The sequence below is a fragment of the Gracilinanus agilis genome, unplaced genomic scaffold (assembly GCF_016433145.1).
Source record: "Gracilinanus agilis isolate LMUSP501 unplaced genomic scaffold, AgileGrace unplaced_scaffold102, whole genome shotgun sequence".
Lineage (NCBI taxonomy): Eukaryota > Metazoa > Chordata > Mammalia > Didelphimorphia > Didelphidae > Gracilinanus > Gracilinanus agilis.
The window spans coordinates 2,668-28,388 of record NW_025340478.1 but is presented as its reverse complement, the minus strand read 5'-3'; the positions used below and the strand labels follow the sequence as shown (position 1 = coordinate 28,388).

The window sequence follows — 25,721 nt, the reverse complement described above, 5'->3', positions numbered from 1 at the left end:
ACAAACCAATATAAATGCCACTTCTTCCATGAAGCCAACCTTGAATGTTCCTACCCACAAAAATCTCTTCTTTCTCTAAACTCCTAGAATCCTTAGAATCAAAATTTCAAGGTTTTGCTCTTAGGGTTATAGGACAACAAATTGGAAAGGAGACTTTTCCATTTTATGGGTGAGGAACAGAGGCTTGGAGAAATTAAAATGACTTGCCTACAGTCATGCAGATAGTACATACTGTTCTGATAGGTTTATCTCACCTCTCCAACTTGATTTTGTGTGTCCTATGGTCAGGGATTATGGCTCCTCCTCTTTCTTTTCCCAGACTCAGAGTTTATGTACAAAAAAATAATATTTGCCAAAGGGCTGAAACAGAAGGCACCTCTATGTTTGGAAAGACTTTAACTATACTCTCTTCCTAGATACTTTCCCTTTCCTCAGCTGCCCAGACACTTCTCCCCCTACCTATCTGAATGATCCTTCTTGAAATCCTCTGCTGACTCAGAATCCATCTTCTAAGGGTTCCCTAAGCCTGAGAGTCTTCTGAGACTCTGGCTTGAGCCATCATCTCTTTTATCTCCTTCTCAGCTACTTAACTTAGATTGAATTATCCTTCCTATTCATATAACTTTCAAATCTGTATATTCAGTTCTAATTGCTCACCATAATCCTGAATTTACATCACTGAGTGGCTGCTGAAATAATAAAGTGAGTTTTGGGGATGGAGAGGATGTTATTTAGGCCAGTATCAGAAGAGTAACCTGAGTTCTGGGAAGGCCCCCCAAGTACAGGGCTGACACTTAGGAGATATATAAAAGGTGTTTAACAAGGGAAAGGTAAAAGGTAATTGGATAACTTAAACTAAAGGTTTCTATCTGAATGTCCTCTCAGCATCTCACACTTGATGAGTAAAAAACAAACTCTTTGTTTTTCCTCTAAACCTATCTCTATTTCAAAGTTACTCTAGCTTGAAACTACAGCATCCTCTTTGGCTTTTCCCTCTCTCTCCATATCAATCAAGTTGCCAGTCTTGTCAATTCTCCCCTCACAGTATCTTTCACATAAGACCTCTCCTCTCCACTCACATAATCTGTACTCTAGCACAGGCCCTTATTATCTCCTGCCTGGACTTCTATAATAGTCTTTTTTTTTTAACCTTTATCTTCCATCTTAGAATCAATACTGAATATTGGTTCCAAGGCAGAAGAGTACGGCTTAGGCAATGTGGGGTTAAGTGACCTAACTGGAGTTACACAGCTAGGAAGTGTCTGAAGCCAGATTTGAACCCAGGATGTCCTGTGTCTAGGCTTGACTCTCAATTCACTGAGCCACTTAGCTGCCCCTACAATGGTTTTCTAATTGACTTCCTCTCTCTCATATTTCCCCTTGCCAAGCCATCCTTTACACAGTTATACCAAAATCATCTTCCTAAGGCACTGGTCTTATGATGTCCCTTCTCAACTTGACAAACACAGTATCATAAACAACAACAGCAACAGCAGCTTCAGGAACAATATCAACAACAACAGCAATCTTTTCCTCTTGCCTCTAGGAAAACACACAAACTTCTCACCTTGGCATGTAAGGCTCCAGCTGACTTTTTCAGCTTTACCTCATATATACTGGTTTCTAGCCCTGGAATGTGTTCTCTCCTTATCTTTGCCTATTAAGAGTATTCTCTTTCCTCAAGTTCCAGCTTAGGCTTCACTTTCTCTAAGAACTTTCCTGGTCCCTCCACCTAAAAGTGATCCTTCCTTTCTCAAATCTTACTAGAGCACTTTGGTTCAATGGCATTCTACTTCATATCCTGTATTTTTGTGTGTACATCATATAGCCTTTCCCCCTACATTAGAGTATAAACCCCTTGATAGCAGAGGCTGGGCCATTTTTCATCCTTACCACCCCAGGGTCTAGCACAAGAGCTTGCAAGTAGTAAGTATTTAATGCATGCTTGTTGAATTGAATTGAAGTCAGGCCTGTGTCTTGAAACATTTTTTCAGTTTTGAGAACCCCTTAATAAATGCTCCAGGTAAAGAATAGTAGAAAAAGTTGTGGTCCCTGTCATAAATGGGCAAATAAAATAGAACAGTTGTAGGTCAACATATCTGGCTCACCCTCGGTGCCCCTGTTTCGAACAGTTCAGTCTAGTAGAGGAGATAAGGACATACACATACACACAGCTTAAACAACTTTTGGACTTTTACAAATTAATGGATGATTCAATACATAGATATATTATACTCTAAACAAACAAACTTGTCTGACAGGTAAAAATGAATGTCCTCTGGAGTGCCTATATTTGCAAATGATAGAGGCCTAGGTTAAGGTGTGTTTAGGAAATTATATTTAATAGGATGCAAGGAAGAATAAAGGGAAAGAAATAGCCTTCATTGTGATAAAGAAATGTTGCTAAGTTACCGGTGAAGGTGTTACCACCCTTATAACGGAGATTTCGAATAGCCTCTAGAACTTCTTCTTTGGTGCTGAATGAATTCAGGTCCCATTCAGTCCGAGGGTCTCCACTATATTGGGACAAACCTGGGAAAAAAAGGAGGGGATCAGATGTGGGCAACTGAGGGCTGTATAATGACAAGGGAGATGCATTTCTTAAAAAAATCACTTCCTCTTGGGGCTACTTTCTTCCCTAAGTAGTCCCTTGCCATTGGACAACTTCATTAATGTGCTAATCTTTTCTTGATCCTGGACATCTCTTGGAGGTCTCTCCTGTAGCAAACTTACTGAGTTTCTTCCCAAATGGAACATCCTATTGGAGCACAATATCGATGAACTGATCATATCTCCAATTTGGTATCCAAAATTTCTGGAAATTTTCTACCTCCCTTGGTTCAGAGCTGGGTCCAGAACTTATAAACAACATGAAGTCTAAAGGGTTTTCCTAAAGATCAGGGATTTTTAACCTGTTTTATGTCATGGATCCCTTTGGTAGCCTGGTAAAGCCCATGGAGACCTTCAAAGAAAATATTTTTAGATGTTTGAAGTAAAATATGTAGAATTAAAAAGGAAAGCAATTATTTTAAAACAATTATCACAATATGCTTTTAATAAAACTAGTTCACATGTATCAGGTTAAAAATATCATAAATTGAGGCAGGAAATAGCATTTTGCCTTCATAAATACTCCTGGTTGTTCTATGAGAAAGAAGATGAAACCTCCAGCACTTTGCCATGTGATCCACCAGACTAATGTAGAAAGCAATGCATGCTACCAGATCTTAAACTGTACTGTAAAGTAGTGATCATCAAAACAATCTGGTACTGGCAAAGAAATAGAAGGGTGGATGAAGGGACTAGACTAGGGGTAAATGACCTCAGCAATCTACTGTTTGATAAACTTAAAGATTCCAGCTTTTGGGTTAAGAACTCACTATTTGACAAAAACTGCTGGGAAAATTGGAAAAGAATATGTCAAAAAGGTATAGATCAATATCTTGCACCCTATACGAAGACAAGTTCAAAATGGGTATATGGCAAACATAAAGAGTGATATAAATAAATTAGGTGAACGTAGAATAGTTTACCTGTCAGATCTATGGAGAAGGGAAGAATTTAAGACCAAATAAGAGATAGAGAACATTACAAGATGTAAAATGAATAATTTTGATTACATTAAGTTTAAAACATTTTGTACATGGGGGCAGCCAGGTAGCTCAGTGGATTGAGAGCCAGGCCCAGAGACGGGAGGTCCTAGGTTCAGGTCCGGCCTCAGACACTTCCCAGCTGTGTGACCCTGGGCAAGTCACTTGACCCCCATTGCCTACCCTTACCACTCTTCCGCCTATAAGTAAATACACAGAAGTTAAGGGTTAAAAAAAAACATTTTGTACAAACAAAACCAATGCAACCAAGTTTAGAAAGGAAACAACAAACTGGGAAAAAATTTATAACAAATTTCTCTGGTAAAGGTCTTATTTCTCAAATATATAAAGAACTCAGTCAAACTTATAAGAATCCAAGTTATTCCCTAATTGATAAATGGTCAAAGGATATGAATAAGGCAGTTTTCAGATAAAAAAAATCAAAGCTATCAATAATAATATAAAAATGTTCTAAATCTCTCTTGATTAGAGAAATGCAAATTAAAACAACTCTAAGGTAACTTCTTACACCTATCAGATTGGCCAATATGACAGTAAAGGAAATTATAAATGTGGGAGGGGATGTGGCAAAATTGGGACACTAACGCATTGTTGATGGAGTTGTGAACTGATCCAACCATTTTGGAGGGTAATTTGGAATTATGTCCAAAGGACTTTAAAAGGATGAATATACCCTTTGATCCAGTAATATCACTACTGGGTCTGTATCCCAAAGTGAATTAAAAATGGGAAATGACCTGTTTGTATAAAAATAAACCTGCTCTTTTTGTGGTGGCAAAGAATTGGATACTAAAGGGATGTCCCTCAATTGAGGAATGGCTGAACAAATTGTGGTGTATGATGGTGATGGAATACTATTGTGCTATATAAGGAATGATGAACAAGATGATTTCAGAAAGGACTGGAAAGACCTATGTGAACTGATGCAGAGTGAAATAAGCAGAACCAGGAGAACATTGTACACAGTAACTGCAATATTGTGGAATGATCAAATGTGATAGATTTTGCTACTAATGGCAATAAAATGCTATCCACTTCCAGAGAAAGAACTGTTGGAGTAGGAATGCAGATGAAAATATATCACTTGTTTTCATTTGTTTATTTGGATATGTTTTTGGATTCTGGTTCTATAATATTATTTGCTTACAATAGTGAATAATATGAAAATATGTTTTGTGTGATAATACATGTATAACCCAGACTGAATTGCTTGTCAGCTCCGAGAAGGGGAGGGGAGAAGGGGAGAAGACAATATGGATCATATGATTTTGGAAAATTTATATGAAATCTGTTATTAAAATAAAAAATTTAATAAAGAAAAAAGAAAGCAAGTCATTCTCTGCTTCCTCTTGCTAATGAAGAAACTGCAGGAGTTCCCTGAGAAAAGCTAAAGAGGGAGGGTGCTACTGCTTGAAGCACATTTTATATTACTCCTAAGTATTAAACTGTCACCTCCACTTATCCATCATTTCTGGTCATTGGTACTTATTTTTATTTTTAATTTCAAAATCTAGAGGAATCCATCCTGCACTGAATGCACTAACCCTAGATTATTACTGTTGGAGAATCATAGCCACTGCCACCAAGAACATGTGAAGGACCAACAAGAGGACAACCTTGTACCTACCAATTTGGACTTTATCCTGGGCAATGTGAAAAGGAGAGATGACATTAGCTAGGAATTCTCTGATGAGCCTGAAGTTACTTCGGCCAATACTCCAGGATCCATCCACCAGGAATACTATGTCCACAGGAATGGAGGTGTCACAATAGAACTGGGGACCTTGGAAGATGGAGGCAGAGACAGCTAAGCAGAACTAGATAGATGAAAGAAATCTTTATCTAGAGCTAAAAGTGACTTTACAGATTATCTACTCCAACCTCTTCATTTTACCACTGAGAAAACTGAGGGCCTGCCAAGGTAAATGACTTGTCCAAGGCACACAAGTAGTGAGTAGCAGAGCTGAGACAAACTCACCAAGTCCTTTTCTCAAATCTAGCTCTTTTTCCATTGTACTCATATGGCCTACAAAAATAGGGTAATTATAGAACCATGGACAGCTCCTTTATTCTATATACTGGGCTTCTATGCTTTAAAAAACAACAACAAAAAAAAACCAAAAAACCCTTTCTCTCTTAGTAACAACTAAATGACTTGCACAGGGTCACACAACTAGGAAGTGTCTGACATCAGATTTGAATTCAGGTCTTTCCAATTCCAGGCATAGTGCTCTATCTTCTCTGCTAACTGGCTATCCTACTTCTATGCTTCTTTTAACTTTCCTGTGCAGACTTTCCTTTCAGACATCACAGGCTACTTATATTAGAAGGATCCAGAACTAATTACAGCATTTGTCTGCCCAAAGAAGTTTATACTTCATCTAACTACATTCTGTCCTGATTTGTAGTAAAATACAGCTTGTTCATCATAGAGAATTGCTGGTCTGCTAATATATACATATGTGTGTATAGTCCCAGACCTTAGGAAACTTCTTATTTCATGAGATGAATACATGCATGTGTGTATACATATGTGAATGCATTATGTGTGTGAATGCATTGTGTATTATGCAAATGTTGCACACATATAACACATGTAGATATGTATATACTATAATACTTGTTTGAATTTTGTCTTCCCCATTAGATTCTAAGCTCCTTGAAAAAAAGTAGTTTGACTTTCTTTGCATCTCCAACATTTAGTACAGTGCCTTGTACATGAATGCTAGTTTATAATAAATGCACTGTTTGACTGCCAAACACACTCATGCACATATATATATATATATATCATAACATATATAATGCAACACATATACACACAATGCAATATATGTTATATACACATGTGTGTGGATATGCACATTTGTAGTATATATATATTATATATACATATATATATACATCTGTGTGTATATCTATATCATTTATCTATCTTCCTGGCATTATGGGGGAGGTACAATCCCATCCAACAAATCCATGAAGTGACTTAGGACCAGGAAGTTAAGAAATAGCAAGCACTTGTCTCTTCTTTCCTTTCCTTCCTAATATTTCCATATTATTTCATACAATTAATTACCTTCTTTCTGATTTATAGCAAAATATAGCTCTTTAACCTTGGGGAACCACTGGTCTGCTGGAGAAAATATGGCCCAAAAACTTTGGGAGAATGAGTCCCACCTTCTCTTCCCTGACTTTCTGGGTCCATCAGTTCTTAGATGTGCTTCCCAAAAGCTTTGTCCTCATAGGGACCATATCCCAAGTGTTGCTGGGTGCAGGGGCTGACTTTGAAGGATGCTTCCCCAGGAAGTCTTCAGTAGCTTCTGCTCTGATTTTCCCTGCTCCACATGGGGTAGGTTTGAGTTAAGGAGAGTCCATAATTCAGCTGAGTAACCCTCAGGGAAATTTGAGGTAAAGAAGGGGAGACTAAGTGGGACCTAACTGGAGTCTTGGGCCTCCTGGATCTTCTTACAAGTATTTTTATTCCACCACCACCCCATTCCTTCTCTAAATTCCTACAGCTATGTAGCATTTAATTGGTGTTTGTTTTGAGCATAAGATCAATTAAACTGTATGATTCATGAATACAGGGAGCATCCATTTCCACTTTTGTATTCCCCAACTTCCCTAGCATATGAATAGTCATTCAGAAGTGCTCCATAAATGGGTCAATTGAATTAAATAATCTATATACAACACAACATAAATGTCATCTACTGATGATGATGATGATGATGATAAATAGCATAAGTAACTTGCAGTTTATGTGTGGACTGAATTCATCCAATAAGCAATCTTGGCATCCCAAAATAATTTGGAGATCCCCAAATAAAGTGACTCCATACTATACACCAATATGTCCAAACCTGGGTCTGTACCTACCTAAAGTGGGAGAGACTCCACTCCAAGTTGGTGAAGCCACTTCAAGCTCAGGAACCTGCTCAAATTCATGATTTCCCACTGAAGAAGGAATGGACTCCAAAGTTTCCCCTGATGGCTTCCGGCTATTTCTGCCTGTGGAGATGCTCTTCAAATCCTCAACTAAAATCAATATGAAACATTACCCAGGGCCAAAGTCCGGTGGCAGGCATACAAGGAAAATTTCTATCACATTCACTGTCTCTTCTGATTCAATATTCCAGTAATATGGGAAGGAGTCTTACTGTTATCTTCATCTTATTGATGAGGAATCTTGAGGCTTAAAGGTATGGAATTGCTTACCCAATGTCACATAGTTAATAGAATCCAAGGAGACAGTCAAGAACAGCTATAGATGCTGATTCCTTCTGCCTAGATTTTCTTTGTGGCTGATTTTGGCTCAATTATCTAATCTCTCTGATTCTCAGTTTTCTCATCTATAAAATGGTGATAATAGTCTCAGAGTTATTTTTTAGAGGCAATAAGTCTATTGCATGGGATTCTGCCACCTTTCCTCAACACCTTCCTGCTTCCCCTCTCACTAGGGCTTACTTGTACCAAATATACTCAGAGTTCTAAGAAAACCTCACATAAGAAAAGGCAGACTTTCAAAAGGTAACACAAGACTTTAGCAATGGAAGGGGCCTTAGAGACCATCTAGTCTAAAGTCATCATTCCATTAATGGGGAAATGAGGACTATAGAAAGGGAATAATATCTAAAGTCACACAACAATTCACAGGTCTACACAGAGCTAATAATAGAACTGAGGTCTACTAATTTCCAGTTCAAAGGTTCTTTCCATTACATTCTTCTACAGATCATGCTGGCTCTCATAGTACAGACTATCTTACTAAATTCATTCTGCTTTTTGGTCCATTTCCAGGGTTCTTTGGGGTCTATGCTAATTTTTGAGGCTGAGTTACTAAAAGAAAGTCTCAGGAGAGGACACTGGCAGTATCACTCAGCAGGAACAACTTACTCACAAATCTCCGCCTGGCCAGCAGAGTGTCACGGGAACCACTGAGTGCAAATATTTGGAGTGTGTATTCCTTGGTGGGGCTCAGTCCAACCACTGTGACTTTAGGTGTCTTGGTAGTCAGCATTACTTCCTGCTCTGAGTCTCCTTAGGGAAAAACAATAGTCATAGTAAAGTACTGCATCTTGGATGGAGTGGGAACACATTGCTTAGTTATCCAGGGGTGGGAGGTTCCTACTTAAAACACATTCAGGTCTTGTATTTCCCTGCTACATCCTTCTGAATAGGAACAGAAAGGGAATACTCATAGGACTCACAAGTCCTCTTTGTCACTAGGCACATTTCTAAATGGTTAGATGAGGGATATAGAGAAGTTATCATAGGCTTTTGATTAGTTGTTGATTAGGTGTAGATTACTCCCTCTCATGTACTCTGTGCTCTAGCTAACTCAGATGGCTTCATGTTCATTCTCTGATCATACCTGTGCTTTTCTGGTTTTGTGTCTTCCATATTCTTTGCCCAGACTTGAATGTCTTCATCCAACATCTTTACCTATTTAAGTCCTGCCCATAATTCAAGTATAGATGGCACATCCTCTATGAAGCCTTCACTTCTCAGGGGGAATTCATTGACTAGATGACTTCTGAGGACTTTTCCAATATTAAGAATACAGATTCTTCTAAAGTCTTACAAAAACTCACCTCAATAAACATTTACTAAGTGCCTCTAGTGCAAATATTGTTAAGCATCTTTATCATATTATATCCAGGATCACCTTTAGTATATTTAAAACTATGAGATCCTTGAGGACAAAGACTGCTTTAAGCATCTTTTTATCTCACTCAGCACCAAGCCCAGGGCTTTGCCCGTACTACTGAAAACACAATTTGCTGAATGAAAATGAAGGAATGAATTTAATCTTAAAACAGTGTAAAAAATAAATGCAGTTTGGAACACTAGCCAATTTCTCAGCCCTGAGGACAATAGATATTTGAACTCCAGACTTCCTCCCACCCAAGAAGGGCAAGGAGGAAGTTCTGTGTAATTCAGTACAGGCCCATTCTCTTGCCTAGCCTTGTATCCCCAGACATACCCACTTCCACTATGCCTTTTACTACCTGCCATGGGCTTTACTTGGACTTTGTAGCCATTGGTATTTCCTTCTGATTCCTTCCACTTCATCTGGAGTCGGTCTTCAGACAACACAGTCAGTCTTAGTCGACTAGTCCCTGTAAGAGAAGTCAGAGTCCCTGAAGAGATGATGAGACTGTATTCAAGTAACTCTGGTCAGAGAAAGTTTTCCAAACTGTGGGAAATTCTTCCAAATTGGGGAGAGGGCATGGTTTCCCCAGAAGCAATGGACAAATTATTGGATATTCTTGAATACAATTCCTTACATGAATTCATCTCCATTCTTCAATGGAAACAAAATTCAAATTGAAGTCAAGACTGAGACTAACATAATGAATTCATTCTGACAATGAAAGCAATACAGCAATTAGCCTGTGAGCTCCTTGATGGCAGGGAGTTTCTTTTGCCTTTCTTTATATCTCTAGCTCTTAGTACAGTGCCTGACATGTACTAAGTGCTGAATAAGTGGTTAATGAATGACTGATGGATAGTTATTTGCTATGGTATGCACAAATGAAATCAAATCTGAGTAAGTGTGAGATGTACTTAATCTCAAGAAAGGTTCCATCAGCTACCATCATTAAGTAGAGTCAGTTCACGGCACAGGTGAGTTGTATTGTCCTGATGTTTGCTACATTTGAAAGTGAAATGTATAAATTCCAAATTAAAGAATCTTTTTGTGGAGGTTAAAAGTACTTTTATACTTGTTATATTTCTCAATGCCACTCATTTTGATAAGCACAATATGTCAATCTCCACCAACCCTGACACTCAACTATCATTTTTTTTTAAAATTTGAGTTCCAAGTTCTCTCCCTGCCTCCTACTCCCTTACCTTTAATCCTTCCTACCACCTCTCTCCCTAAGATGGCAAGCAAACTTACATATATTTTACATGTGCAATCATATAAAACATTTTTCATATTACTCATTTTACCAATCCTGAAATTTTTCAAAATGGATGTTACTTGAAAAGTTATTGCTAATCATTTCACATTTTTCAAAAAAATTAAAATTTTATAGCCTTAAATTTTTGTTTCTAATTTTTTTGATATAAAACTGTACCTCTTAGGAACTGATAAACATTTCATTGGTTTAAAAAGAAAATCCCATAGAAAGTTTAAAAGTAGTGAAAGCCAAGTTTAAGTAATGAAAATATAGAAACAAGTTAAAAAGCCCGAAGTCCAGAAAATATTATCCACTGTATTTCTCATTCCATCCCAGTCATATTATTGCCACATTCCCAGTCATATCATCCTCTAGAGTCTATACTACAGACTCTCTGGATACCTGAGTGATTTAATCCCCTCAATTTTAGGCTCCTACTTCAGAGCCTGATCCAATGTCCTTTCTAGTGAGTATGTAAACCCACACTCACATGATCCACTCTATTTAACCAGTGCCAGCCTTGATTTACATTCTACCAAGGCCATATTCTTATCTTTACTTACCTCCACCTTTCCTCTGGGCACTAGATTACACCAACACAGTCATTGTCGCAAGAAATGGCAGATCAAATAACTCTCTTTGGACTCTACTGTGAGTCAAATCCCTATGAATTCTCAGGTGCAAACACTTGTTTCTGGTCACAATCCCCCTATTTGTGTTGTTTCTTCCTTCCGTTCCCCTATTAGAATGAAAGGGGCAGCTAGATGGCACAGTGGACAGCACACCAGGACTAGCCTCAGAAAGACTCATCTTCATGAGTTCAAATTGGACCTCAGATACTTACTAGCTACATGACCTTGGGAAACTCACTTAACTTTGTTGGTCTCAGTTTCCTAAAATGAGTTGGAAAGGGAAATGCAAACCACTCCAGGATCTTTGCCAAGAAAACCCCAGATGGGGACATGAGGAGTCCAGACACAAGGGAAATTATTGAACAACATTAGAATGTAAACTCCCAGAGAGTAAGGAGAGTAACACTTTTGTATCTGCATCCCCTGTGCTTAGCATAAACCTTTGCCCATAGCAGGAACTTAATAAATTCTTTTTCATTATTTTTATTCATACTTTCATTGGCATTCACATTTACTGCTATTGATCAAGTGGAAAGACTGCTGTGTTTGCTTTGTATAAATATTTCAGCTGCAGATAGCATGAAACCTAATAATTGGAAGTCTCTTGAAAATGTGCATGCAGACTGTATTGGCAAGATGAGATAATTTTCTTCTGAAAGAAAATTCCAAGCTTTTGATAACCAAAAACAAAATTTTAAATGTCTGTGACATCAAAAGATTTCTTACTTCTTATAAAGTCGCTTGTAGAATTGCTAAGTGTAGAAAGTCTCAGTTGATAGGAGAAATGTTGGCACTACATAAAGCAAGTAGGGATGATGCTTGGTAAATCATTTGCAAAGCAGCTTTGAATGGTTTTACTTACTAATAATATAGTAGACTGGAGAATTGTTCACACTTGACAAACCAAAACCTTCCTATTTTGCATTGTAAGTGGACAAAACAACAGATTTAAAGATTTTGTTTCAATTTAAAAAACATTTATTAAGTACTTGCTATATTCCAGGTATTGTGCCTAGCCTAGGAGTACAAAATTTTAAAAGACAGTATCTGACCTCAAGGGACTTATTGAGGTTTATTGAGGAAAACAACAGTTTACTGAGGAAGATAATAACAAAAAATGGAAGCAAGAGAGCGAGATATAGGGAGGGAAAGCCAAGGAGTATATGGTGAAGGCATCTTGTTCCAGGAAATTTAAATCAGTTGTAGCAGTAGATACAAAGTGGAGTGAGTTGAAAGTCCAGTTTCCACCCTCTATGAAAGGAGGCTTTTGCAGGAGACTGGTACTCTACCCTCTAGCTCTCCAGTCAGAGAGGAGAGGAGATTGAGGGAGGTAGTACCCAGGCTTGAGGAAGCTGCACAGTGATGAGATTAGAAGTCTTAGCTTATCCAAGGAAGAGTATCTTGTTCGTTGGGAGTTGAAACCAGATAGAATGAGCAATCATTTGATTACATATGTATGATTTATGTATTTAATCTTTATCTTCTATTCAAGTATAAATTCTAAGACAGAAGAGTGGTAAGGGCTAGGCAATCAGGGTTAAGTGACTTGCCCAAGGTCATATGATTCCAGTCCTGGGGCTCTATCCACTGTGCTACCTAGCTGCTTCTGTATGCTATATATATTTCAATATAATTGAAAGAATTTTCAATTTCAAAAGTGGAACTGAATTTTTCATTTTTATTCCAAAAATGAATTTTCCAAAATGGAAAATTTCAATATAATCAACAGAATTTTTAGTGAAGATGATATAATGTGGAAGAATTATATTAAACTCTACTGAAGGAGCTTGATAAATATCAGAACAAACACAAGTGCTAGTTTAAAAATTGAAACTTTATAAAATTTGAATATTGAATGCTTCATAAACAATGGTGTATTTAAAGAAATATGACTGAAAGGGGTAGCTAGGTGGATTTGTAGATAGAGCCCCAGACCTGAATATGGGAGGTCTTGTGTTCAATTCTGGCCTCAGATATTCCCTAGTTGTCTGACCCGAACAGGTCTCTTACCCCACCCCCCCAATTACCTGACCCTTACCATTCTTCTGACTTGGAACCAATACTTAGTATTGATTCTAAGAGATAAGGAAAGGTTTTAAAAAAAAAGAAATATGATTAAAGATCTATTTTTAAGGGAAATACACCTATGATTTCACTGGTATGTAGAACTCCCAAAGAGAAAATGCTTTTTACTAATGCAAATGAATATTTCCTTTAAAACTTGGATAGTATGTAGTCAAAATCAGGAGGGAAACAACAAATTGGGAAAAAACCTTTATAACGAAAAACTCGGACAGGGGTCTAATTACTCAAATTTACAAGGAGTTAAAGCAATTGTATAAAAAATCAAGCCATTCCCCAATTGATAAATGGGCAAGAGACATGAATAGGCAATTTTCAGGTAAAGAAATCCAAAGTATCAATAAGTACATCAGAAAGTGTTCCAAATCTCTAATAATTAGAGAAATGCAAATCAAAACAACTCTGAGGTATCACCTCACACCCAGCAGATTGGCTAAAATGAAAGAAGGGGAGAGTAATGAATGTTGGAGGGGATGTGACAAAATTGAGACATTAATGCATTGCTGGTGGAGTTGTGAATTGATCCAGCCATTCTGGCTGGCAATTTGGAATCATGCTCAAGGGGCTATAAAAGAATGCCTGCCCTTTGATCCAGCCATACCATTGCTGGGTTTGTACCCCAAAGAGATCATAGATAAACAGACTTGTACGAAAATATTTATAGCTGCGCTTTTTGTGGTGGCAACAAACTGGAAAAGGAGGGTATGTCCTTCAATTGGGGAATGGCTGAACAAACTGTGGTATATGCTGGTGATGGAATACTATTGTGCTAAAAGGAATAACAAACTGGAGAAGTTCCAGGAGAACTGGAGAGACCTCCAGGAACTGATGCAGAGCGAAAGGAGCAGAGCCAGAAGAACATTGTACACAGAGACTGATATACTGTGGTAAAAGAGAATGTAATGGACTTCTGTACCAGCAACAATGCAATGACCCAGGACAGCTCTGAGGGATTTATGGTAAAGAAAACTACCCACATTCAGAGGAAGGACTGCAGTAGAGGAAACACATAAGAAAAGCAACTGCTTGAACGTATGGGTCGGGGTGGACATGATTGGGGATGTGGACTCGAAATTACCACACCAATGCAACTACCAACGATTTGGAAATTGGTCTTGATCAAGGACACATGACAAAACCAGTGGAAATGTGCATTGGCCATGGGTGGGGGGAGTGCAGGGGGTGAAGGGGAAAGTAGGAGCATGAATCAGGTAACCATGTTAAAAATGATTATTAATAAATGTTTAAAAAAATTTACATTAAAAAAAACTTGGATAGTATGCTGAAACAAGCTTTTAAGACAGAAAATGTTAGGTTTGGGCTATGAGCGAATAAAGGGTTCTATAGTTTGTCAAATTAAGTGATACTGTATATTGCTTGCAATATTCTGTTAGCATTAAGTAGATTTTTCTAGTCTAAGTATTATAAAGACAAAATAATTTTCTAGATTAGTAGTTAAAAGAAAAGTAACAACATCATCAAAGACATCATGGTTCAAGAAACTTTGGACTGAAAAACAAGTACAATCATCACACTAATAATATGATTGTGCTTATTTTTTGTTATAAATGTGAGCATTATAAATTAATTATCAATAAATTATAGCTATGTAGATTATCATTTTAATTATATGTTGAAAACTTGTTATAAACATTATAATAAATTCTTAATTTTATTTGAGTAAAATAGTATCTAAGAAAATTATTTTTGAAATTTCTTTTATTAAAAGATAGAGCTTGACAATTTTTGAAGGAGGTCCAAAAGCAAGGCGCTGCTCTGAAATGTTTAGAAACCATAAATCTCAGGGTGGGGAAATAGCTCTTCTCTCAGAAGCTCTATGGGTGTGCAGGGGAGGGGTGGCATCAGATGGAGGTAGGATAGAGACTCACCCTTACTATCACAGACCCCCAGGCAGAAGAAGCAGGCAGACTCACACAGAAAATGACCCACAAAGCAACATATAAATCCATAACTACATCGATGGTTGGAAATGGCCCTTGAATGTGAGAGATGAAATGGGAAACCTGGGGTATGGACATCCTGAGGGGCACCACTTCCAGTTGCTGGAGTAAATTTCCCCCCAAGGGAGCGCGTTCAGGCCAGCTGCAGAGAAGCTCCAAGCCTGGCAGAGCATGAAGAATTACTTATGACAGGAAGAGCTGAGACAGCAGCTGGCTGTTTGTCCTAGTCCTGGGGCCCTCAGGCAGACCACAGATGTGGATTTTCTAGCACGGGCACATAGATACAACACAGAGGCAAGAAAATGCTGATGAAAGCATCAAGGTGCAACAGAAGAGGTGAGGTGGGAAAAGAACTGGCTTTGTACTCAGTAGACCTGGTTTTGAATCCCACCTCTGAATATTTATTATCTAGGTGGTGTGTTTTAGACCTCAATTTCCTTATTTATAATATGAAAGGATTGGGGGACAGCTAGATGGCTTAGTGGATGGAGTGCCAGGCCTGGAGATAGAAGGCCCTGGGTTCAAATCTGGCCTTAGTCACCTCTCAGCTGTGTGACCCTGGACAAGTCACTTAACCCCTATTGTCTAATTCATATAGCTCTTCTGTCTTGTAACCAATATATAGTCTTGATTCTAAGACAGAAGGTAAGGGTTTAAAAAAATGAAAGGATTAGCCTAGAATATTTTAAAGAACACGTAACTTTAGAGCTTACTTACAGTTCTCTTTCTAATCAATCAAGCTTTCTCTCAGGCCCACTTTAAGGACAGGTACAATGCCCTGCACATAGTAGGTACTAAAAAAAAAAGTCTGTTGAATTAAGTTCTTTTAAGCCACCATAGAAATCTCCATTATCTCTCTGCATTAATAAGGATGAGGGCATGGGAGGAGAAAAATGACTGACAATATAGATTAACAAATAGCCCTACAAGGGACATGAAAAGGCAATTTTCAGATAAAGAAATAAAAACTATCAACAAACACATGAGAAAGTGTTCTAAATCTCTAATATTAGAGAAATGCAAATCAAAACAACTCTGAGGTACCACCTCACACCTAGAAGATTGGCTAAAATGACAACAGGGGAGAGTAATGAATGTTGGAGGGGATGTGGCAAAATTGGGACATTAATGCATTGCTGGTGGAGTTGTGAATTGATCCAACCATTTTGGATGGCAATTTGGAACTATGTCCAAAGGGCTTTAAAAGACTATCTGCCTTTTGATCCAGCCATAGCATTGCTGGATTATACTCCAAAGAGATAATAAGGAAAAAGAATTGTACAAACATATTTATAGCCACGCTCTTTGTGGTGGCAAAAAAAATGGAAAAGGAGGGTATGTCCTTTGATTGGGGAATGGCTGAACAAATTGTGATATATGCTGGTGATGGAATACTATTGTGCTCAAAGGAATAAAGAACTGGAATGACCTCCAGAAATTGATGCAGAGTGAAAGGAGCAGAGCCAGAAGAACATTGTACACAGAGACTGATACAATGTGGTACAATCGAACATAACGGACTTCTGTACTAGCAGCAATGCAAGGATCCAGAGCAAGGCTGAGGGACTTATGAGAAAGAAAACTAGCCACATTCAGAGGAAGAACTGTGGGAGGAGAAACACAGAGGAAAAACAACTGCTTGAACACATGGGCTGATGGGGACATTATTCAGGATGAAGACGCTAAATGATATCTCTAGTCCAACTATCAATAATATGGTATTAGGTCTTAATCAATGATTCATGTAACAACCCAGGGGAATTGTGCATTGGCTAAGAGGGGAGGGGGTTTGAGGGAGAGGGAAAGAACATGAAGCATGTAACTAGGCAAAAAAATTCAAATTTTAAATTTAAATTTAAAAAATAGCCCTAAATCAAACTCCTTTTGGTCTGAGTTCATGGAGTAATGAAAGAGTGCAAGAGAATGGAAATTTGCCTCCAATTCTCTCTGACTGACATTGTAAAATGTCATCTACCTATAATTCTCTACTCTGACTTCTTACAACATCCTAATGTGGAAAATTTGCTCAAAGGCAATTCCCTTCCTCCATTTCCATGATCAATCAAGCAATAAGTATTTAAGGGCCTACTATGAGCCAGGAACTGTGCTAGATGCTAAAAATGGAGGCATCTGTGACATCAATTAGCTCCCCTTATTAGGGGAGAGAATATTCACAGAAAGAAGCTTACACAGAATAAAATTTACCCAAAATAAATCCAAGGAAGTTTGGGAAGGGAGAACACTAGTCATTTGGAAAATCAGGAAAGGCTTCATGTAGAAAGTCTTAGTTTGGAAGGAAGTAAAGAACAGATGGTGGGGAATGACAGCTAGGTGGTCCAGTGGATAGAGTGTCAGGTCTGGATTCAGGAAGATCCATCTCCCTAAGTTTAAATCTGGCCTCAGAAACTTACTAGCTGTGTGACCCTGAGAAAGTTGCTTAACACTCTTTGCCTCAGTTTCCTCATCTGTAAAATGAGCTGCAGAAGAAAATGGCAAACCACTCCAGTATCTTTGCCAAGAAAAGCCCTAAATGGGATCATAAATAGTCAAACAGGACTGATGTGATTAAACAGCAACAAAGGGTGAGAGTATTGAACTGGTAGATATAAGGTCTGAGTAACATTACACAAGTCACTTAACTGCTGTGGACCTTAGTTTTCTCTAACCTGTACAGGGTAAAACCTTTAAACCTGAACAGGGACTGGGTGTTCTCTTAAATTCTCTTACATCCACCCCAGCTCTTAATCTCCACCATCTTATCCTTATCAATGCTCAAACTGTTCAATGCTTTGCTCAAATTGTTGCTCTAGTTTATTTTTTTCCTTTGCCCTAGATTTACTTAAATTCTACTCATCCTTTAAAGCCCAACTCAAGACCCACTTTCCTTGCTCTATTCCAACCCCCCACAGAAAACCCCTTCTCTTAGTCCTAGAGCATTTTCAGTCAGCACTATGTGATTGAACACTTAGTTATAAACATTAGTACTTTGATGGATCCATTAGCTTATCAGTGTTGGCACTCCCTCCACCAGGGAATATCATCGCCCATCTATAACTTCTCTTCCAGCGTGCCTCTTATCTATGTCCTTGCCATGAATTGCCATAGAGAATTACACAACAAGGTGGGGGCCTTTCAATATTCCATGGTTACCACTGTGGCTGACAAAATAAAACATAAAACAACCACTTAGTAATATGCTATCCAAATGCATTTTCTAATTGTTTCTGAATATCATCTCCCTAGTTAGATTTTGAACTCCCTGGGGACAAAGGATATTAGTCCTCTTGAATATCCTATGGGCCAACCATAGGATTTAGCATATAATATAACCTCAGTGAATAGTTATTTATTATAATTTCCTTCCTAGAATAGAGTGAAAATAATATAGGATTTAAAATGAGAGGAATCTTTGCTCTATTTTTAACAATTTGGGGATAGTCAGTTAATATTTCTAATAATCTATTTTTTCTAATTACATGAAATTTTTTTAATATTTGTTTTTTATTTTTAATTTCAAATTTTCTTCCTCTGTCTACTTCCTCCTCCCTGAGATGGCAAGCAATTTTATATAGATTATACATGTGCAGACATACAAAACATTATTTCCATGTTAGTCAATCATCTAATATTTCAAAGCCTTAGTTTCCTCATCAGTTAAATTAAATCATACTAGATGAACTCAAAAATTACTTCCAATTCTAAGTCTTATGATCTTTTGAACTTCCATTGCCTGGAAAGTGAAAAAGATAAGCATATAATGTGAAGGGAAGAGAACTATCTCATAGTTGGAAATTTATTAGGTATGGGTAAAGGTTAATTCTTAAATAAAGAATAGAGGATAAAAAAAGATAAAATAGATCATTTTGATTATGTGAAATTGAAATGTTTTACACAAACAAAATTAATTCATCTAAAATAAGAAGGCAAGCAATTGACTGGGAAGAAAAATCTTTGAGTCAAAAATATTTGTTAGAGGTTCTAGATCCAAGATATATATACTACTGACAGAAATGTATAAATCCAAAAGTCACCTCCCAACAAGGAAGTGGTAGAAGTATATAAACTAACAGTTTTCAAAATAAAAATTGCAAAGTATTAATAATTTTAGTCACTAATCAGAAGAGAAATACAAATCAAAACACCTTAGGCTTTACTTTATAGTTGAAAAATTGGTAAAGATGACAGAAAATGGAAATTGTCATTGATGGAGGGGCTGTGGAAAGACAGGCATACTATATTACAGTATAATACATTTTTAGTAGTTGTGTAAATTGTTACAACTATTCTGGAAAGAAATTAGGAATTATTCAAATAAAGTAACTAAAACATAGCTTTCACTCAGGGATTCCACTGGTAGGGATATATATAAAAAATGTCAATGACTGAAAAAAAGAGTCTTCATATATCATAAAATGCTAATAGCAGCACTTTTGTGGTAGTTAAAACCAGAAAACTAAGCAGATGTCATTGAAAATTACAAACATGGTAAATCAGAAAGATATGGAAAGGCTATATGAACTGAGGCAAAGTGAAATAAATAAGACAAGGAAAATATACACAGACTTCAACAATGTAAATGAAGAAGAACAATCACCAGATTTCAAGTGATGGCTCTTTCAGAAGGGGAAGAAGAGAAAGAGAGGGATAAAGTGGGAAATGTGGGTGATATGAGAACAAGAAATATCAATAAAATCTATTTTTAAAAGAAAATGTGAAGAAATACTCCCTAGATGAATAATTCACAAACAATGAATAATAGACTCCAGATGCAGGGGAGCAAGATGGAATATGAAATCCAAAAGGAAAGCTCATTTTCTTTTCCCACTCCTTGTCCATTCTCCCTATGTAAAATTCAAGGTAAGGTTCAGGTCCTCATGACTGAGTCTTCCTATGAATTTCCATGAACCTAGCATGAATTGGGGAAAACTGCTCTGTGCGGTTCCCGCCTAAGAGAAGAGAGAACAGCAATGCCCAAGACCCTGAATATTCAGGTTCAGGATCTGGCCTCTTGGGGACATTGCCAGTTTTACAGGTCATCCCTGGAAGGGAAAGTTAAGGACATGTCAATATCTTTGTTTTTAGCAGGATAACTATGTTAACCCTTCATTCCAGAACTCCTTGAAGCCTTGTGCTATATGGTTAGCTATTTGGGAAAACAAGGATGAAATTCATTAGCTCCCTAGACTTCTCTGACCCGGGAACAGAGCTGGGCTTCTTCTCACTGCTCTGAAAATAGATATGTAAGGGAGAGAGTACTGAAGAGGAAAGCCATAAGAGGAAGAGAAGCAGGAGAAAGAGACAATGAAGGGATTCACAGCTGAGAACTCTCTCTCCTCAGGATGTGATCTTCTCCCTAGGAGCTCTCAAATTAAAAAGAAAGAATTTCCTCAAAAAAAGAATTTGAGGTGGAGACTTTGAAAGGGCCAGTTGTGTACTCAGGGCACATGGGTCTCATCTCTTTAAAAAGATCTTCTGTTCCTTGCCCCACCCCTATTCCCCAGCCTGGTGACACCATCTAGAAGAGGATCTGGTGTGACCTTCTAGGCTTAGAATCAAAGCCTGCCTCAACCAGAAGCTTGAAAAGGAAATATGGCATAAGGGAAATTTTATTGAACCTCAAATTAGAAAGATTAGATTTGGTTCCCCATTTTTCTACTTTTACAAACTGTGTGATCTTACATAAAGTACTCAACTCTAGGTTTCAATTTCCTTCCCTATAAAATGGGGTTAATGATCCTTTATCATTGCTATGGAAAAACATTATATTTTATTCAATGATTTCTCACTTAGGGATTTCTCTTTACTAAAGAAAAGAGACTAAGTAGAAATGTCATAAAATTGCCATATATAAATGAAATGAAATATTATTTGTGCCATAAAAATATTCAAAGAAACTTGGGGAGACTTGTATGAACTTATGCCAAATGAAATGAGTGGAACCAGAAGGACACTTGAAACAATGATCATAATAATGTAAAGTAGCTTTGAAAGAGTGATCAATTCAGTGACTAATCATGACTTCAGAAGCTTAATGATGAAGCATGCCTCCCATCTCTCATCAGAGAGGTGGTGAAGTAGAGGTGCAGAATGATATATACCCCATCAAACATGGTCGGTGTGTTGACTTATCTTTCTAGCCTATACATATTTGTTACAGAGAGTTTCAGTTTTGGGAGGAGTGGGTAGCAATAAAGATGCAATAATAAGAAAAAAAGGAAGAAGGGAAGAGAGGAGAGGAGGGAGAGAAGAAAAAAATTCCTCAAAGATGTCACAAAAAAGGCAATTTTTACTGATGTGTTAAATTTCACATATATTCTATTAAAAAACAAATTGTACATAATAGAAGCTTGCTATTTCCTATACAATCCTCTTTTTGTACTTATTTGCATATTGAAATATTCATTGCTGTTTAAGTTCACAGCAAAATGTTCAAATCAAATCAGATAAAGATAGTTTCAATTGTATAGCTCTAGCTCCCAAATTGTGCTGCACCTAAGGTCAGGTTTATCACAAATGTTTGATAAATGCAACTTGCATGGGATCAAATTTCCCTCAATATTCTCCTTCTCCTGGGCAATACTATATTCCTCGGTGGTGTTAGTGATTTTAATCATCCTTCCTCATCCTCAGTTTAAATTTCCATTTTGAATCTTGCAGCTGGAAAATCCAATCCTGGCTCTTTGATGTTGGATAAAATTAAACTCTACACCCAATTTAACTAGCACTGTTGTGTAGATTGGGCTGAAGTCAGCAGCCAACCCTAGAGCTGTTCCTAGGCAGACAGACAGATCCCAGGCTTGTGAGCAGGCAGACAAGTTCTGCTCATAAAGCAAACATTATGCATGGATTCATCCATGCGCTGCCTCTGGAGACAACAACTTCAGTGAAAACTCAATTCTCTCATCCCCATTCCAAACGTACTGAAGTGAAGGCTGCCCATGAAAATGAGGCTGTCCTGATTATTTGACATTTATCACAGAATCCAATCCTGGACCTGTATCTACTCCACTGGCCCTGAAAATGTATAGTCAACAGTGTCTCGGATCAGGGTTAGGTCCAACTGAATGTTTTTGCTAATTCCTTACTGAACAGGGTGGCAGGGATGATGATGCAGTAGAAAAAGTACTGAATTTAGAGTCCTAGATCTGAAACTCACCTCTGATACTTATAATATGTGTGACCTTGGACAAGTGATTTTATTCCCCAACTCTGGGTTTTAGCTTTGTCATCTATAAATTGAAGGAGCTAGACTTAAAATACTTCTAAGGTCTCTTCCACATGATTGAGGTAACCCAGAGGCTCAACGTTTTTACCTTCATAATCTAACTCCAGACCAAAAAAAAGCACATCTTCTAAAGCAGAGAAAAAGAATTTGCCTCATTTGGTTTCAAGAGGCAACAATGAGACTGATAGATGGAAATCATAGGAAGACAAATTTTGGCTCAATATGAAGAACTTTTTTAATAGCAAGAGCTAACAGCCATCTATCAGAACTGCTTTGAAATGTGCTGAGCTCCCTGCACCAGAAGTTTTCAAGCAAAGTCTAGACAACCAACTACCTGTCAAAGTGCATAAGCAATTACTTCAAGAGAAGAAAGTTCACCTAGATGCCTTCTAAGGTTCTTTCCAGTACTGAGATTCTATGATTCTAGTATAGTCTGATTCTATGATTCTAATACTTACCTGGGCTGGGTCCTTGTCCATGGATGAGGTCCAACACTGAGGCCCAGACCAACCAGATGCAGATGCACACTTGGGCTGTCATGGCACTCTGGGCCTAGGAAAAGAGACAGGAGAAGATAGCATCTTCTCATCATGTCATCTCTTAACCAAAAATCCCATTCCATATATGTGAAGCCCTCACCTGCAAATTTCATGCCTTGGGGGGGGGGGAGGGGGTTTCCCAACCAATGCATCCTTTGTTTGCAGGGGAAGAAATAGGAAAGGAATTTGGTTCCAAAGACTGATCTCTTAGACCAGGGGTTGGCAACCTTTTTGGCCGTGAAAGCCATAAACGCCACATTTTTAAAAATGTAATTTCATGAGAGCCGTACAGTGCTCATAGTGCGTGCTCCCGTAACAGCACCTGAAAAAAAAATTGACTTTCTGGTTCCTGCAGAAAGAGACATATCTGGCCCTCAAAAGAGCCAGATATGGCTCGAGAGCCATACGTTGCCGACCCCTACTCTAGACAGAATGAAAACAATTTCTTTCTTTCTTCTCTTTCCTTTATCCTCCAGTCACTAGCATTTTTGTCTGCCTAACCCGAGGCCAATGCACAGAGAGACAGATAACAAAAGGCCAGCCAGCTATGTGTATGCAATGTCCCATATGGAGCCCTTTCTTTTCCCCTGGGGGAAAATGGTATAAGGGGTGAGTTTTTTAATTGTTAAGCCATCCCATTTATTGTCATCTACCTCTTGGTACTAGAGAGAGGTCAGCAGGTAAGGAGAGAATTTTCCCTTTGACACTCATATACCATGGATAGGCAAGTTTCTATGGAAAGGTGAGCACTGGTTCTGGTCCTGGAGTTGTTGAGTGGGATGAGCAGGGAAATGGATTTAGTCATTATAGGCAAACAGGAGAACCCACTGAAGCACTAAAGCTTTCAATAGTACCTATTTTCAGTGAGTCACCATTTATGAATAGAGTTCAGCTAATAGACATCCTTGGAAATTCTTCCTCAAGCTTTGAGGAGAATTTGAATTAGTGATTTCTGGATTGTCCATGTATGAAAGAATTAGAGTGGAAATAGTTATAACTGTGAAAGCAAGGACCTTGATGCTAATGGCTACAGTTAATGCTAGCCCTAACTATTTAACTGTAAGAATTCATGACCCTCCAGAGCCTCATTCACAGCTTCCCTCAACTCACTGTCCCCAGAGATCTTTTAGGCTAATCTCAGTCTGTTCCCAAAGTCAGAGCCTTTATGTATCTCCTCCACATACTCTCAGGAACCTTGATCTATGAAATACTCAGCAGTATGATATTAGTTTGGATGAGGCTCCTCAATGTCACATCCCAATCCTGTTTACAGATTCCCATTCCACACTGTAGCCCTAACCATCCAACTTCTTTAGAAAGTGTTTTGCTTTTAAAATGCACTTACCATCTATGATCTCATTTTACTCTCACTGTAGAACTGTCAGTTAGGGGTTGCTATCCCCAGTGAACAAGCTCAGAAAAGTTATAATTGATACAAAGACATACAGAGTTGAAGCAGGAACTGGGGTCTCCTGAAATAGCTGGGTCCAATGCTTTTCCCAGTGGTTCACATGGTCTTAATAAAGCAGTCAGCCTTGATGGTAACAGCTTTCTTTGAATCACTTTTTCTAAAATTTTATTCCCCAAAATTTAAAAATTCCTAAAATGTTAAAATTGAAATTTTATTCCTTACCTGATAAACATTTTTTTTGGTCTCTGTACATATTCCTTAGAATATGCATCCAAAGTCATACACTATCAAAATCTCATTCTGCCTAGGACTGTCTCTCAGAAGCTAACTCCCCTCCCCCAACACACACACACACATACACACACACACACACACACACACACACACACACACACACACAGCTCTGACACCCTGACAAAGGACCCTAAGGTATATGGGAATTGGGATCCATCACAAACCTTCTCCTTCAAAGAAACTTCCTTGTAGACTGGTTGGAGAAGGAAGAGGTATCCATCTACATTCCTGATCTCTGAGAAAGGAGGCAAATTCTAAACTACAGTTGGTCCCGCCCCAGGGGACTTTATGAAAAGTCCTTGGGAGTCCTTGACGTCACTGCTGAAGCTGGAGAGAATACCCGTCCCCTCCCTTCTCCTTTCCCCTCCCCTCTTTCTTTTTCAGGCCTTTCTCTTCCCTTATCGTCTCCTTCTTTCTCTTCACTTCTCCCTTTTTTCTTCTACACATTTTTTCTTCTTTCTCTCTCCTTTCTGTTCTCCTTCTTCTTCCCCCTTCTCTTTTCCTATATTCTCTTCTTTCTTTCCATTTTCTTTTCCTCTTCTCTCTTTCCTTCTTCTCCCCTCCTCCCTTTTCCTTTTAAGACAAAGGATGACAGACTGTCTCTCTGAAAGTCTTTAAAATAGAAAGAAGCTTTTGGAAATGGAGACAAAAGCTGTTGTTTAAGAACAACATCCAATTAGAGGAGAATGGAGAAAAAGATTCAGAATTTAAAAAGTCAAGAGCAATTTCAAGAGGTTGAAACTCACAGTCCTTGGTAAAAGATTATTTTTATTAATCACATTATCAAATAGAGTAAGCTCTTCCAAATCATCCAGCCCTTGTGGACCTCTCAGACTGAAACACAGAAAGATACAGGAGTAAAAAGATGACACAGACAGCAGAATAAAAACCTTAACCAAAGCACCAAGCATTTGTCCACATGGAAAAAACCTATCAAGTGTGTCCTAAAGCAAGGCCAAGTTTAAGTCCCTACTCTCCCAGGAAGTCTTTCTTGAAGTTAAAATTACATCTCCTTTTCTTGAATTCCTACTGCTTAGATTTGGAGTTAGATC

General features: G+C 38.0%; 1 protein-coding gene across 1 annotated transcript in view; it reads right to left on the bottom strand.

Annotated features, from left to right (window-relative positions):
- COL20A1 (collagen type XX alpha 1 chain) overlaps positions 1–22,977 on the bottom strand; it is a gene marked incomplete at both ends in the record, with an annotated part of 32,829 nt that extends 9,852 nt beyond the window's left edge. Inside the window, 6 exons of the mRNA XM_044682999.1 lie at positions 2,413–2,532; positions 5,239–5,428; positions 7,534–7,652; positions 8,511–8,654; positions 9,626–9,736; positions 22,884–22,977. Of these exons, the coding sequence (XP_044538934.1) occupies positions 2,413–2,532; positions 5,239–5,428; positions 7,534–7,652; positions 8,511–8,654; positions 9,626–9,736; positions 22,884–22,977 (778 nt within the window). The remainder of the gene's footprint in view (positions 1–2,412; positions 2,533–5,238; positions 5,429–7,533; positions 7,653–8,510; positions 8,655–9,625; positions 9,737–22,883) is intronic.
- Positions 22,978–25,721: the final 2,744 nt, after the last annotated feature.